At 36.7% G+C, this 14,496-nt stretch overlaps 1 protein-coding gene across 6 annotated transcripts in view; it reads right to left on the reverse strand.

Moving 5' to 3' along the window:
* Nucleotides 1–14,496, reverse strand: part of CPPED1 (calcineurin like phosphoesterase domain containing 1) — a 54,612-nt gene that overhangs the window by 36,724 nt on the left and 3,392 nt on the right. For 3 of the 6 annotated variants that reach the window (XM_068908114.1, XM_068908112.1, XM_068908116.1), the window contains exons 2-3: nucleotides 12,305–12,337; nucleotides 5,245–5,463 (exon numbers count right to left, since the gene is read on the reverse strand). In XM_068908114.1, the coding sequence (XP_068764215.1) occupies nucleotides 5,245–5,463; nucleotides 12,305–12,337 (252 nt within the window). The remainder of the gene's footprint in view (nucleotides 1–5,244; nucleotides 5,464–12,304; nucleotides 12,338–14,496) is intronic. The other 3 variants (XM_068908115.1, XM_068908113.1, XM_068908117.1) reach the window with 1 other exon arrangement.

The following is a 14,496-nucleotide window of genomic DNA, read 5'->3' on the forward strand; positions in this document are numbered from 1 at the left end:
AAAAAGGAGATGCAAACAAAGACAGACTTTGAAGGAGCAATGCTGAAACACTACCTGGGCATGCAGAGATGGTGTCGGGGAAAGCCAAAGTTCACCTAGAGCTGAAACTAGAAAGAGACATGATAGGCAACAAGAGGAGCTTCTACTATTACATCAGTAATAAAACAATAAACAAAGAAAATGTGGACTCATTCCTGAACGGGGCAGTAATTTAGTGACAGTGGATGCAGATAAAGCTAAGGTACTTAATGCTTCTTTGCTTCAGTCTTCACTGAAAATTCCTCCCAAGCCTTTGCGCCTAGAGTCAGGGCTCAAGGAGTAGAGGAACTATCAGCAATGGAAGAGCATTTAGTCATGTATCTCTTGAAAAATTTCAACCTGAACAAGTCCATGGGATGAGAGGGGATGCACCAAAGGGTGCTGAGAGAGCTGGCTGATGTCACTGTGAGGCCATGCTCTATCACCTTAGAAAGGTTGTGGAGTTAGAGTGTTTCACTGCTTGATAGGGGCACTGCTCGATGGGTGAAAAACTAGCTGGCTTGTTGGGCTCAAAGGGTATTGGTCAATGGAAGTATACAAGAAGTTGTCATAAACTGAAATGGAAGGTTTCAATTTCATATGAGGAAAAATACTTTTGGAAATACATTTCCAGGGTTTTAGAAAAATGCAGTGAGATAAACACATTACCCAATCAACAATATTTTGCATTTGGCAGAGTACCATTTTCCCATACTAAGTTATGGTACACTAACTTAATGCACACAAATGTATTTGGAAATAAAAGTCTTTTATTATCATGGTACATATAGTTATAAGTATCTAACAAGCTTATAGAAATTATTTTTAAGTAACACAGTTGCAGTATAAGGTACTGCTTAAAATTCTTGATTAAGTACCACAATATTAGTGTTACCAGGAATAGATACCCTATTCTTGATTATGCAATCAAGAAAAACTATTGAAAATAATATTCAGAGTACAAACTACTTTTAATCAGCAGTTAAATACCAAGATATGACACTGATTACTTCGTTCCTTTAATGACATCTGTAATGGATTCCAAGTGCTCTGCTTGATTGCTTCCTAGCTGATCAGGATTCTATTCATCACTTGGAGCTGCTGGAATTCTGAGGTTTCTTGGAGTTCCTTTTCTAAAGGTTTCAGCATTGCTGCAGCTAAAAAGCTGCAGTGCATGCTTTGACACAGTCACAGACTTTACACAGAGTTCTCCATGACAAAATATATTAACAGAATAGAGGAATACTTGGTTGTTCCCCCCCACACACACACACCTTCTTTTCATTGGCAAGCATTGATTATAAAACAATGTAATATGAGAAGCCCTACAGATACCAGACAATGCATGGTAAAATACAACTGAACTCTAGCTGACTGTAGCATTCTTCAATAACTATGCAGCAACTGTAACTGTGATACATTTTCATTAACACTGATTTTTGCCAGTTTTAATACAGCTGAAGCTCGCAAGTGATTTAAAAGGCTAACAATTTGAGATATTAAGATAGATAAGTATAAGCCAAATTAACTATTATTAAACTTAAATCAATGACTTTTCTCATGTCATTTCCAATTTTTGCCTCGTGAAAAAATGAGTTTTTAAACCCTTTTAATCCTTCTTTTTATTGAACTAACTTGGTAAGGGAATTGACATAGCAATTATTCCTGGAGAGACTCCACTGTGGAGAAACACGAAATGATTGCAGTCCCATTCTGCTACAAACATGCTTTATGTAGGTCTAAACATCCTTGGCTAGAAAAATAGTGAAAATACTGAAATAACTCAAGGAAAAGAAATACTAGTACTGATTTTCATTCCTACAAATACTTATGCATTCAAGTAATCCAAAAAGCCATCGACTGTAAAAATTCTCAGATTCTGTTTCTCTTCTTCTTTAATGTAGTATTCCAGAAAGACTTCTTACATTTTTCAAAATTTTGTTACAACAAAATACAAGTGCTGACAAGTTTCAGTATTCCTTATATAATTTGAAAATGAACTCTTTCCAAGAAAATTTTCAAGTTTAATCAGCTGCTGACTTGGCTTTTTATTTCACTGTGGCTTCAGTTTGAGTTGTTTAAAGGGAGAAGGTATTTGAGAAGCATGAAATTTCAAGCACAGTATTAGTATCAGTAGTGGAGAGAGACTTCTGCCATGTGATGCTGGCATATAATGGCTCCTTTTCTTTTATGGGTGCAGAAATACATTAGTATTTCACTGAGAGAAGAAAGTTAAGAATTTATTTGTTTCTAACAGGAAATTATCTCAATCCCTACAATTTAGCATGAAATGTGGCAGAAAACTAGAAAATGTGACTGTGGTACTTCCAAGATTTCCAAAAACTATCACTGCAAGGAACGTGGAGAGGTTGCAATTCCAGCATCAGGGGATTACCATTTTGATGATGCATATGCAACAAATAAGTTCTTATGAAGGCAACATCTTGGTTTTTCAATGCCAAATCTTGCAGTGTCTCAAACGAAAACAGCTATTAACAGGCCAGACCAAAGAAATTGTTGATAAATATCGTGGTAAGACATTTTTAAAATAAGATGTGAGTTCTCTCACTTTAAAATATATTTTCTATGCATTTCATTTAACTCTTGTGTTTTGAAGGCGTTTCTCCTCCAGGGGTCTAAAAGTAAGTGAGGAAAAAAAGGTAGGAAAAAAAATAATTCTTGAAAAGCTTGATATTTCACATCTTCCAAAATATACATTTGAACAGTTTAAACTAAAACATTATTTCAAATTCTTTTTAACCATACAGATTTAGAGTTCTCTTCAATAAAGTATTTTTCTGACTCAGGGCTTCTACCTGCCTTGTTGTATCACATATGCCTCCCTGCCCTTTCGGGCAACTAGCCAGAGTGCTGATCTACAGGTATGTCTTCACTGTAGAATGATTCACTTTTCTTTCAGCCAGAAAATAATTTCAGCCAGTTCAGACAGAAAGACAAATGGCTGACTGTAAAATTGTATCTATATGTTTACACACTGAGAGCACAGCCAGCCGTTTATATAAATACAAAAGCAGTAATGTAATAAGACAATTGTTCCAGTTGAAGATTCTAAAATTCTTTGCACTAATGTGTTTCCTTAGCTATTTTATATAACTACCTGGTAACAGTTACATAAGATATTAAAGAATATAATTTTAAATCAACAAGAAATTACTGGAATCTGAACTAAGTACTAGTACCTGTAGTACTTACAAATTATGAGCTACGTTTACAGTGGGAGAGTTAAGTAAAAGATGATAGGCCAAGTGAGGTAATGAACTGCTCTTTCTTGCAATTTCCAAGAAACTGCAATAGGCTGCTTCAAATATTTACAAAATGCACAGCACATACATCACACAGAATGTAAGTGAGCTCAGCAGCACAATCTGTTCCATTTCTTTTACCGGTTTGTTAGTAAAAAGAATATATGATAATATTTTGCCAAGCTCTAACAGACTTGTGTTTAAAATATTATGGAAGTCTCAGACATATACTGGTAAAAGAGATAATAATGACTAAAGAGATCCATTATTAGGAAAAAAACGAAGTTTGCAGCATGCAAGTTTCTATATATTGCCAGACTCATTTATTGTATCGAGCCATTAAGTACCCAGTAGAAGTCAGAAATTTGAGCTCTTCGTAGTTGGCACTTACTCTGTTAACGGAAAATGCCTTATAATAACGTTTAAAGTCAACACAGGCAAAAGTATTCAGATAGAACTCTGTTGTTTTACGAGTCCTTAATAAATATCCAAGAAAGATGAAGTTAACTTTTGTTCCTGGGTTACTTAAATTTGTTAGGGATAAATCCTTCTCAACAGGACGCAGAGCATCTATTATATGTCCTGAACCTCCCACCCCTTTACAAGGGAAACTAACAGCAACACGTTTGGAACACTTCCACCAAATAAAAGTATTAATTAAAATACTTATTACAACTCTACTATGGGAAGGCAAGATGCTTCTTATGAAGAGATTAGCTTATGATTCTGGCTGAGAATTCCAGCTGATGGTTCTGGTTTGAACCTACACTTTCAAAATTAATGGAAGAAGATAAGCCAACAAAACAAGTACATAATGACAGAGTATATAATATGATGAAGCGACTGAGGTTATAAGCTATAGATTCTACTAAGGTTAAATTCCTTGTTTTTTATACTGTTTTTATCACTAAAACTCTGTTCTGGTCAAAAGAAACTTTGTGGCCTATAAATAATGTCAGTGAACTTGACTCACAGCTAAGGTTTTAAAATCCACTTTGTGAGAAAGAAGGAATTAGTGAAAAGTCTGTCACACTCAAAATCTTACTGTGCAAACAAGAATCAGGAAGCACAATATCAGGTGCAAGCGAAGTGGAAAGCATTGTGTAAAGTAAAGCACAGAAGAGACTATCTTAGCAAGCTCACTTGGTAGATGATTGTGCTGTCAACTACATTGCTAAGGCGGTTTTGCAGGTCTGCTTGTTATCAAAGCTGAGAAATAGAAGACACTTCCTTTACACTTGCTTTTTTGACCACCTGTCAACTGGTAACTGGTAAGATCATTGTTTTATTCACTCCCAATAAGCGTATTTATTTACAGTGGAAAATACTGAGGGTCTGTGTTAAAGTTTTAACGTTAAAATTTTGTAACACCTTTCTAGATGTTCTTGTTCTTCCTCTATCAGTACGCAGAAATACACAAATCACAGAGCTCTACAGCAACAGGACAGAATTCTACAATTGGAATTTGCTGACTTTTAGCATTTTAAGAATTCAGACATTGAAGTGGTTGAATTTAGACAGTTGAATTCAGACAATTCTGAGCTCTATCCAATTTAGGTACTCAAAAAGCCATAGCTTTTTTTTTTTTTTTCCTCTTGTCTTAGCACTGTGTTCTCAATAGCTAGAGTACCTATTTAACTTCTGAAGGCAATTTGTTTAGAAGAGAGAATATTAATGTTTCCTCTTAGGACTTCTATTTCAAAGACTATTTCCTTAGGTCACTGAAAGGAGCAACTAATAGAAGTACACAGCTGAAATGAATGATACAGGAAGTCAAATGAAGAAAGCAAAACTCAAGAATAATCTGAAAAGCATTTGTTTTTTCCAAACATGAAAACAGTGGGATACGAAATCCTATAAAAGAATATTGTGAAGTCAATGACATTAAACTAGCCTTGCTGCCAATCCGAAATATAAAGAAAATGGAGTCATGATCCCCTGTCTACACTTTTAGCTGCCTTACCTGGCATTCCATGAATAAGATCTCCACACAACACAAAGAACTTAGGTTTCGGATTTAGCTTGTTAATGGCTTGCACAGCTTGCTCTGTTAATTTGATCTCTTCTTCCCATTCATCACCTCCATTGTCGCAGTCTCCAATTGCCCAAGCTTTCATCAGTCCAAACTGAGGATCTGCTCCTTGGATGAAGTAGAAAGGCCCCTTCCATTCGTACTCCTCATCTAAACAAACAAACAAAGTGAAGTGCTATAAAAGCTTATAAAAAAAGAATGAAAATTTCCATACATAAGTGCATTGATTACGCTTCACCAAAATAAGTCGAGGACACTTTAATAAAGGTATACAATTCCGCAGACAATCTGAGAAAAAGTGCAAGAAGAATGCAGCAAATAGTGCCGGAAATTTGAAGACTGCCACATAGCATAACAGCATGTAACATTAGATTTCTGTTGATTCGTGTAAGACTTCAATCATTGCTTCTTTAACTAACAAATTAAAACATACACAACACATTCTATGGAACCAGTAGACTTGTCCTTAAATTATTACTGAGTTAAAAGCTTTCTTGTTCTTATAATTTTAGAGAGAAGTTAGATGCCACATATTATTTTGAGTTACAACTGACGACATTGAGCAGGATCAAGGACAGCAAACAAATAAAAATCCCAGCAATGTCAGAACTAGCAGCAACAATTAAAATCTTAATTTAGAACTGCCATAATAGCTCGAGACCTGTAACAAAAACGTGGGAACTCAGAAACAAATTTACATTTGTAGAGCCTTGAAGAGATGAAGGGGACAATTTTCTGTATTCCTGTTTCTCTGATACTATGATAACAAGTACCACAAAAGAACTGTGATAGGTAAGACTGACTGCAAGCACATTAAGGAAGAAAAGCACTGGGCAAGTAAAGCTACATTTGGCTACAAATTCAAAACCAAAAATGGGTATCCCACTTTCTGGACTGTTGTCTCAATCCCGATTTAAAGTACAAATATGAGTACACTGTGGTTTCACTGGTTGTTTGAACGCGTTTATTTGCCCCCTGAATATTTGGGTTAGGATAGCTGCATCTGGCTTTCACACTTTTGACTATGTCTGACTTGGATTTTATTTTATACTTTTACTGTTATTCTTCCTTTTTCTTTTTTTAAACAGCATTTCAACTGTTAAAAAATTCACTGCCTACATCAATCTATAGTTGAGCCTAAAGAAAAGGTTATAGTGAATTATATCAAATTAAAGTATAATCCATAAATAACTTCATGTACTATGTCAGTCTGATTTGAAATACAATTTGATTATAACACTAGATTAATCTCCCATTAACAGTACATAAGCAAAAGGTATGTCCACAGCATGGATTTACTTTTGGTTTCTTTTTTAAAGTTAAGAGAAAGTGTCATTCTAGAGCTGGACCACTTGAATTTTGGCTTTCCGGGTTCCGGACTGCCCTGTACTTTGTAAGAAGGCAGGTATGTTTCTTTCAAGAAAGATTAGAAAACACAGGTCAAAATTCATCTGTTGCACTGTGGATATGGATAGGCTGAGGCAGGGTAGGGAAGAAGTAATGTAGACAACTTCCAGAAGCTGCTGGTAGTTGTAATCTGTTGCCAGGACATTGGATCTTTTTGCCAAATGTAAGCTTTTACATTTTATTTAATGTAATATTTAATTTCTAAATAAAATGATTTATAATCAGTTAACATTGTCTATTAATTCACACTAGCATTGCCTTGCTCTAAATAATAATCACATTTTACAGATGGAAACTTTTAGCTATTCATTAGCTTTTAATTCTGAAATGAAATTAACTTTTCCAATTATATAACTTATTCAGAGAAGTAAAATGATCCATCTATCCATGAGTTTTCAATAGAAGCCTTATGGAACTGGCTGCATGACACAAAGTAATTTAGGTTTTTATTTTGTGTCTTGCATGGAAAATGAAAAATATGACTGCCATAAAAATCAGCTTATGTGCTACATCAAAGGTATTGTTTGGGCAGAGAAATCAACTTATACTTTTTATAAGCTATAGAAAAAATAAGCTCAGGAAGCCTGCACCAGAAATCTTTCATGACCTATCTGAAAGAAAGCTAAAAAAAGGTAAGGTCTGAAACAGCAGCTTGTTTTGGAGGAGTAGCACAATCCTCAGACTCATCAAATGGATGCCCAGAGAAAAAGTTGAAATCCTTAAGAATCCTTGTCATGTTTTTCAACACCTGTCCCTTTTCCAGCAACTTGTAAGACATATTGTCCATCAGATTTCCTCAAATCTACTTGCTTTGCACTGATTAATCTGAAACCAGTAATTTTACCATAGTGCCCTAAATATAACGTTTTTTGTTTTGTTTTTGTTGTTGTTTTTTCCCTAGGAACTGCTTAGAGAAGACAGCTAATCTTGTTTTCAGAGACTGTGTTTCAACTGCGCAAGTCCTGTGTACCTCTTTTTAGAGCCCCAGAGGCCATGTCTGCTGGCTAGCAGCAGTTGGTGCATCTGCAGCACTTCAGGTGCCTGTTAGGCAGGCTGGCTGGCACAATCAGCAGGATTGGACTGTGTCCCAGGTGAAAAGAAGCCTCATCTATAATGCTTGAACAGAGAGAGAAGTCTGGCAAGCAGACCATGCACTGTCAGGCAGCATGCAGAGCTAAAGCGAAATAGGTTGCAAGGCCAGAGCAGGGCTATTCTAATACAAGCTTCATGGACTTTTTTTCATGCCTTATATTCACACTAGTACAGTAGCTCTCTAGGTTTTAGTACCTGAAATTTTCCAAGACTGAGCACAGATGCACTGGTGTGAGTGGGTGGGCAACGGACACGTGAGGCAATGAGAAAGAGAGGGAGAGAAAGACACTGGTAAGATGAATTTGAAAAGAGAAGTTCCGTACACAGAATCAAGAAGTGGAAGAAGAAAGGAGAAACAGAAGATGCAGGGGTGGAGGTGAGGAACAGCGGGGAGAAAAGGAAAGAGATAGGAGGTGAAAAGAGAAAGAAACTGAAAACGATGCAGAGGGATACGTGCTATATTCTCCTTTAAAAAAAGATGAAAAGGAATAAAATGAAGAAAGGGAAGCAGTAACGACAGGAGAGATGTAGGAATCAGGGCTGCATAAATAACATTTACCTAAAAAGTTTAACTAACTGATCTTGGTCAAATAATTTGGTAAACAGCTATTCCTGTGGTAGATAATTCATCAAATAGTTACCAAAAAAAAAAAGTAAGGTTGAATACATATTTACAACTTCTTGGCTGTTATTTGATCCGTCCCACTAGAAAACCTATTTTTAAAAAACCCTAGAACTATTTAAACAAAACTGCATTACTTATGTGGTAGTTACAGATTTACTTAAGCAGGAACAAAAGAGTATATGGAAACTTTGGTTTCTACTGACATTATAATTTAGCTTTTGTTGATCGGTAATATGTTTTGATTCATATAAAGCACTATAACTACATGCAGAACACCACAAAGTAAGTTGTGCTAGCCCAACAGAACTGGTGTAAACTTACATGTGCGCCAAGTCTTAAGCCCTATTCTGAATTCAGCTGTTCCAAGAAGTAACTTAATTGCCCTCACTAGTCTGCCAGCAGACACCTTTGTAAAAGGTTTTCCTTATTTGTGCAAGGCAAAATATCAGTCCAGTTAAACTGTTTAAATTGTTGCAACTAGAGCAACTGATTTTGCTTAAAATAACACAAGAGCACTCCTGTGAGATTGCTCCATTATGGCAGGAGGGTAGCAATGACAAACAGAAGTCAAATGAATCTTCTACCAGCATAGCTGGATCCAGAAATCTTTCACCTAGTGAGTGATTTATTCACAGGCCTTAATCTGTGTTCAGATCATTATTCCCAAAACTTCTGCTCCCTGCTTCTCCCTCACCAACTGTTCGTTAACATCCTCAAGCAGAATAGGTACATGCAAATGAACCTCATCTGCTTATGTGGTAAATCAGACACCACAAAAAGCTGTCTGAACCAGTTTATCGGACTTTGCACTGAATCACAAGAAGAGCGCTCAGCAGATCATTCTGCATGCTGGGGGAGTGCCAAAGTCAGGCAGAGAGTTAATAACAAACAGCTCTGGGCAGGAGTGGTGGGAGGAGGTACAGATGTTTTTGCAGTGATCATCTAGTCATTATCCAGGTCCTAGATATAAGTCCATAAGATTTCAATTAAATAGCACAGACAGTTGCTATCTTCCCTTCAAATGAAGCAAGCAATGGCTGTTACGGGAATGACAAAGGTTTCTCTCCAGCTAGGAGTTTCAATTGTCCTGTCCACAGGTCAGGTTTATTTTTGAAGCTTTTAGATGAGCTACATAGTCATATCAGATAAAGTACATGCTAGGTAGATCAACAGAAGATTATGATTCAATTAATATTTTTTTTTGCCTTCTACCTTGCATCACAAAATTTAGCACAGCTGAGAACACCAACTGAAAACTGACTCTTCATCTCTATGAGTATAGAAGCTGTTTGTGACTTTCTAAAATAACCACAGCAATAAATAAATATATAAATAAATAAATGCAAGCACCAAGTAGAAGTCAGCCGATTTCTCAGATAGAGCTGGTGCCTGAATTGTGCCCCAAAATGCAAGAATTACCAAATTGATTTCAAAGTATTGGATTACCCTTTTAAGTTAATAGTGTCAATATAGAATGTATTTACAAAAGATTAAAAACAAACAAACAAAACAATTCCCAAATGCATTGCAGCCCCCCATTCTCATATCTGTTCAGCCAGTCCTCCCACCACCCTCAGTATTCCTGAACATAGAGAATTTCTTAATTTCTGCTCCAATATTTTTAATTCAACTGCCTTAAGAAATGGGCCGAATGAAGAGTAAGAAATTCAGTTTTGCAGAAGATATCAAGCTCCTTATGGAGCTTTTATCTCTTTTGGAAGAACTGACTTGGACTAGCAACACAAACTTGAGTCTCTCACACTACAGAGGGATGCCATAGCATCCTGCACTGCAGTGTGATTTCTCATTCTCTCTCAACCTATTGCAGCTTCTGATTTACATAAATAATAGTCAGCCTCTCTAGCATAATAAATATTTCTCAGTAATAAGTCACATTTCTCAGACATAGTTAAGGCCTGTTCGGAAACAGGACAGCAAGTGCTTTAAACGCTTGTTTAAATAGGTTGTTGGGGCTGCATAAGATTCAAATATTCTGTTTTGGCTGACTACATTTGAAGTTAATCACGGTGTGCTGCAAGAGTTAGTTTTTCTTTAGCCATCCTATCTAAGTTATATACTGACAGTTAAAAGTTTTAAACTAGAAAGAAGATAACAGCAGCTTATAGGCATCAAATACTTTTCCATTACTTGTTAAGTGTTGATACCGCCCCTTTACTGCCATTAAAAACAAACAAACAAACAAACAAAAACCAACCCATACCCACGGTTTATTTCCCTCATTACTTTTTTTGACTTAATGGCAGCCAGAGCAAGTGTGCGCTGAAGCTAGGTAATTCCCCAGGTCAATTCAATTTTAATTTCAAGGGGTCAGGCTGCAGTTTTGGATATATAAACTGAAAAAACATGGATCTTTGTTCCAAGAACTGAGCTACCTTAAGACAATGTAACTATGAATGACATCTATAATATCCATGGCACCTTCTTCAAAAACAAAGACAACCTCCCCCTCCCCCCCCCCCAAAATCAAAACATATACACCTGTTAATACGGTATACAAATATATGCACTTAGCACCTCCATAAACTGACGAAGTATATCATTCATTCTGTAGGCAGCCACCCCTTTTCACGTGTCACTTCACAAATCCGTGTCATATCACTAACTGACATACACAGTCTCCATTTTTGAAGGAGAAATAATGCCTTTGGAGTTGCTCTCACACAGAGCCACACAAAACTCCTATTCCAAATCTGTTTTGGTCCTAGGCCTCCTTCAGGGCTGTGCAGCTGATTACCACAGAAGTCCAACCCCAGAATATGTCGTTATGTCTCTGTTTCAACTTTCTACTCTTTTTACGCTCCAATGCAAGCCAAACTACAGAGACAAGATCAATATAATGTATTTTTAGTAGAATAGGCTGAAAAATGGTTCCAGCTTCTAATTTTATCTAAGGAGCATTCTGTGAAAGGCCAAAGTAGTCAGCAGTTAACTCACAAGAGAAAACCTCTGGTATTTTGTGATCACACACAAAAAGACACTGATGACCTAGACGGGATTTAGTCTAACCCCACCCTTTCTAGAGGACATAGCTGATGTCTCGGTATGCCTTCACGTCTGCTTCTTCTGCTTTTCCCTAATTTCTCCTCCCTTTTCTTCCCCCCTTCCTGAGGATCACAAACGCGCACACATGTACAGGTTGGGCATATAAACCACTGGAAGCAGGCCTGTAACAACTGTGTAGTATTGATAGGATTTCCAGTATTTCAGTGGTAGGATTTTCAATAGCACGCGCTGTTGTTCTGGGGGTCGTTTTGTTTTTCTGTAGACTGCATGGCATTTCACAGAAAATAAGTAGTTATGAAAAGTTACTCCGCTCCCTAGACTCTCTATGGATACTACCCTATCAGAGGAGAATGGAAGCACGCATATGCCTAGTGCTTGCTCAGTACGACACAGGCAGAAATACCTAAGGAAAACTGCGTACTCACAGCTGCATGTTTGCCAAGGAATTTGATTTTGGTTCTCCAAAAGATCATTGAAAGAACTGAAATATGGAATTTTCCCATGTTTAAATGCAGTCTGCTAACCAAAGATTAAACACTTTTGGTTTGCTTTTTTTGTAAATTCAAAAACATTTTATTTTGAAAGATAAAGATGGCCTGAGTCTCTCTTCTGTTTGCTTTTAAATATGGAATAGCAGAAACATCTCAGGTACATGGGTTCCTTGCCTTAGCTGTCTCTGCCTACAAAGTGTGCCTATGATTCTTTTTCTAGGTAAAGTGGGACAAGCACAACCTTTTCTAAAGAAATCATAAGCAGGAAGAATGGAGTTTTTAAACCAAGGCTGTATCTGTACATCATAAGACAAATTAGTCATTTCCCCCCCGCAACTGTTTTGTGGTTTACCTGTAAAGTAATGTATTTTCCTTCCTCTCAGCCCTGGAAGAGTTTAAAAAAAAAAAAAAAAAAATCAATAAAGTGGTTGCACTAAATCCTTTGTAATTCCTTATTCAATATTAAAATATTATCAATATGGCTTAAAAAATACTGTTCATTATTGCCCGTATGTCCAAATACAAAAGCAGATCTCATTCTCATGAAGTCTTTATTCCTTTCAGCTGTTTTTCAGCTGTACCTTAGAGACTACCACAGAAATGACTAGAGGGGTTCTGCTTCATGACCAAAGTAAGTTATTATGGGATGCTCAGTTCTGTGTATCAGGGGGAAAAAAAAAAAACCAACCCTCCCACCAAAATGCATTTTTTGGAGAACATAAAAGCCTCTTTCTAAAAGAGAATTTATTGCAAAAATCTTGTACAGCGAGTATAAAATACAGATATAATATTGGCGAGACACTAAGTGACAGAACACAGTTTCTCAAATAAATTAACTACTGCTACTATTTTTAAGAAATAAACTTTTAAAATTAACTATCAAGGTAGGAAATGCTCCCTCAAATACAAGCTGGGCTATATGAGGGCTGTAAAATGCTAAGCTCTAGTCATGCCTTTATGTCCACCCTCAACTTCAACATGTAAATTCATTAAAGAAATCTACAGCTAAAGACTGCAGGTGTGAAGGGGGATGAAGACATGTCCTTGTATGGGACAAGGTAAAGTCACAGAGAGCTGCTCAAAATCCACTTAATAATTTGCCTAATTCATATGACAGTTGGAGCCAATATTGGGAAGAGAACACAGCAGCTATGAAGCAGTTTTTGACTTGTTCTAATCAGTGCAAAACCTGGCTCAAAAATATTGAAGAGCTTTAGAACAGTAATCATAATGTACCAAGATTCAACATTCATGTGAAAGCCAGAAAAAATAAGAAATTGACTGTTGCTGCATTTAATTTCAAAGGAAGGGGAATTACACGCAATTATGAAGCTTTTTAGAACAGCAAAAATCCTTGAAGGCAGCATGGAAAATATTCAAAGACACTATCTCAGAGGCTCTGACCATATGCACAGCACTTACTAAGAAGGACTTCTGAAAGACTGAAAAGAATCCAGCCTGACTACACAACAGCTTTAAGGAGGCTACTAAAACCAAGACAACATCCTTGAAAAAACTAAAGCTGCATCCAAATAAGAACACAGGAAACACTTTATACTCTGGAAAATTAGATACAACAGTCCAAGAAGTCAAAGTAAAAGAGTGAAGAATAACTGGAAACAGCATAAACCTGAAAACTAATAAAGTCCTTTTAACTGGCCTTACAAGCAGGTAGCCTGACAGACTGTCAGTTCCAGACAGGCAAGAAATACCTAGAAAAGATTAAGACATAGCAGGAAAACAAAATGAATTTTTGTATTCATATGTACTGTGAAGGAACCCGGGAAGATCCGGTGCTGAATCCTTCCTTACAGGCAGTGCATCAGAACATCACTAGTGGAGTCAACAAATAGACACAAATGATAATAAATCACTCAGATAAGGTCATATTCACAAAAGAACTCTAAAATAACTGAAGGATAAAACAGCCAGCCCATGGAGTATAAATTCTTGCTTAAAACTGCCTTAGTAACAGAGGAGCAGGAAGATGGTCAATCTCATACCAATATTCAAAAAGCATTCCAGAGCAATCTCTTAACTCCTAAATAGCAAAGCTCGTGTCTGTACAGACAAGTTAACAGAAAGTATAACAAAAGACAATAACTACTGCAGTTACTAACTCTTTAAGAGTCATCAACAACTTTTGTAAAGAGAAGTCATACCTCTCAGGTTTACAATTTTGAAGGAGTCCGGAGGTACATCACCAAGGGAAATACATTTGATACCTCTTGGGTGATCCGGATAGACTGCATTTGACACTGTTTCAACAAAGACTCTTAAGGAGGTCCTTATATGGAAAAATAACTGATAAAACAAAAGAACAGACAGACACATAATACACAGATCCCACGTGGATCTGTGTTGGGACCTGTACTGCACATTCAAAACAATCTGTAAGAGCAACTGAACAGCAAGGAAGTGAAATTTGCTACGACTAAGCTACTTGGCACAGTAAAAATAAGGCCTGATTGTCAATTACTATAGAAGGACTTCATTGCTCAGCATGACTGTTCAAGAAAGCAGTAGATGAACTTCAGTGCAGAA

This window comes from Struthio camelus, chromosome 15 (assembly GCF_040807025.1).
Source record: "Struthio camelus isolate bStrCam1 chromosome 15, bStrCam1.hap1, whole genome shotgun sequence".
NCBI classification, from domain to species: Eukaryota; Metazoa; Chordata; class Aves; order Struthioniformes; family Struthionidae; genus Struthio; species Struthio camelus.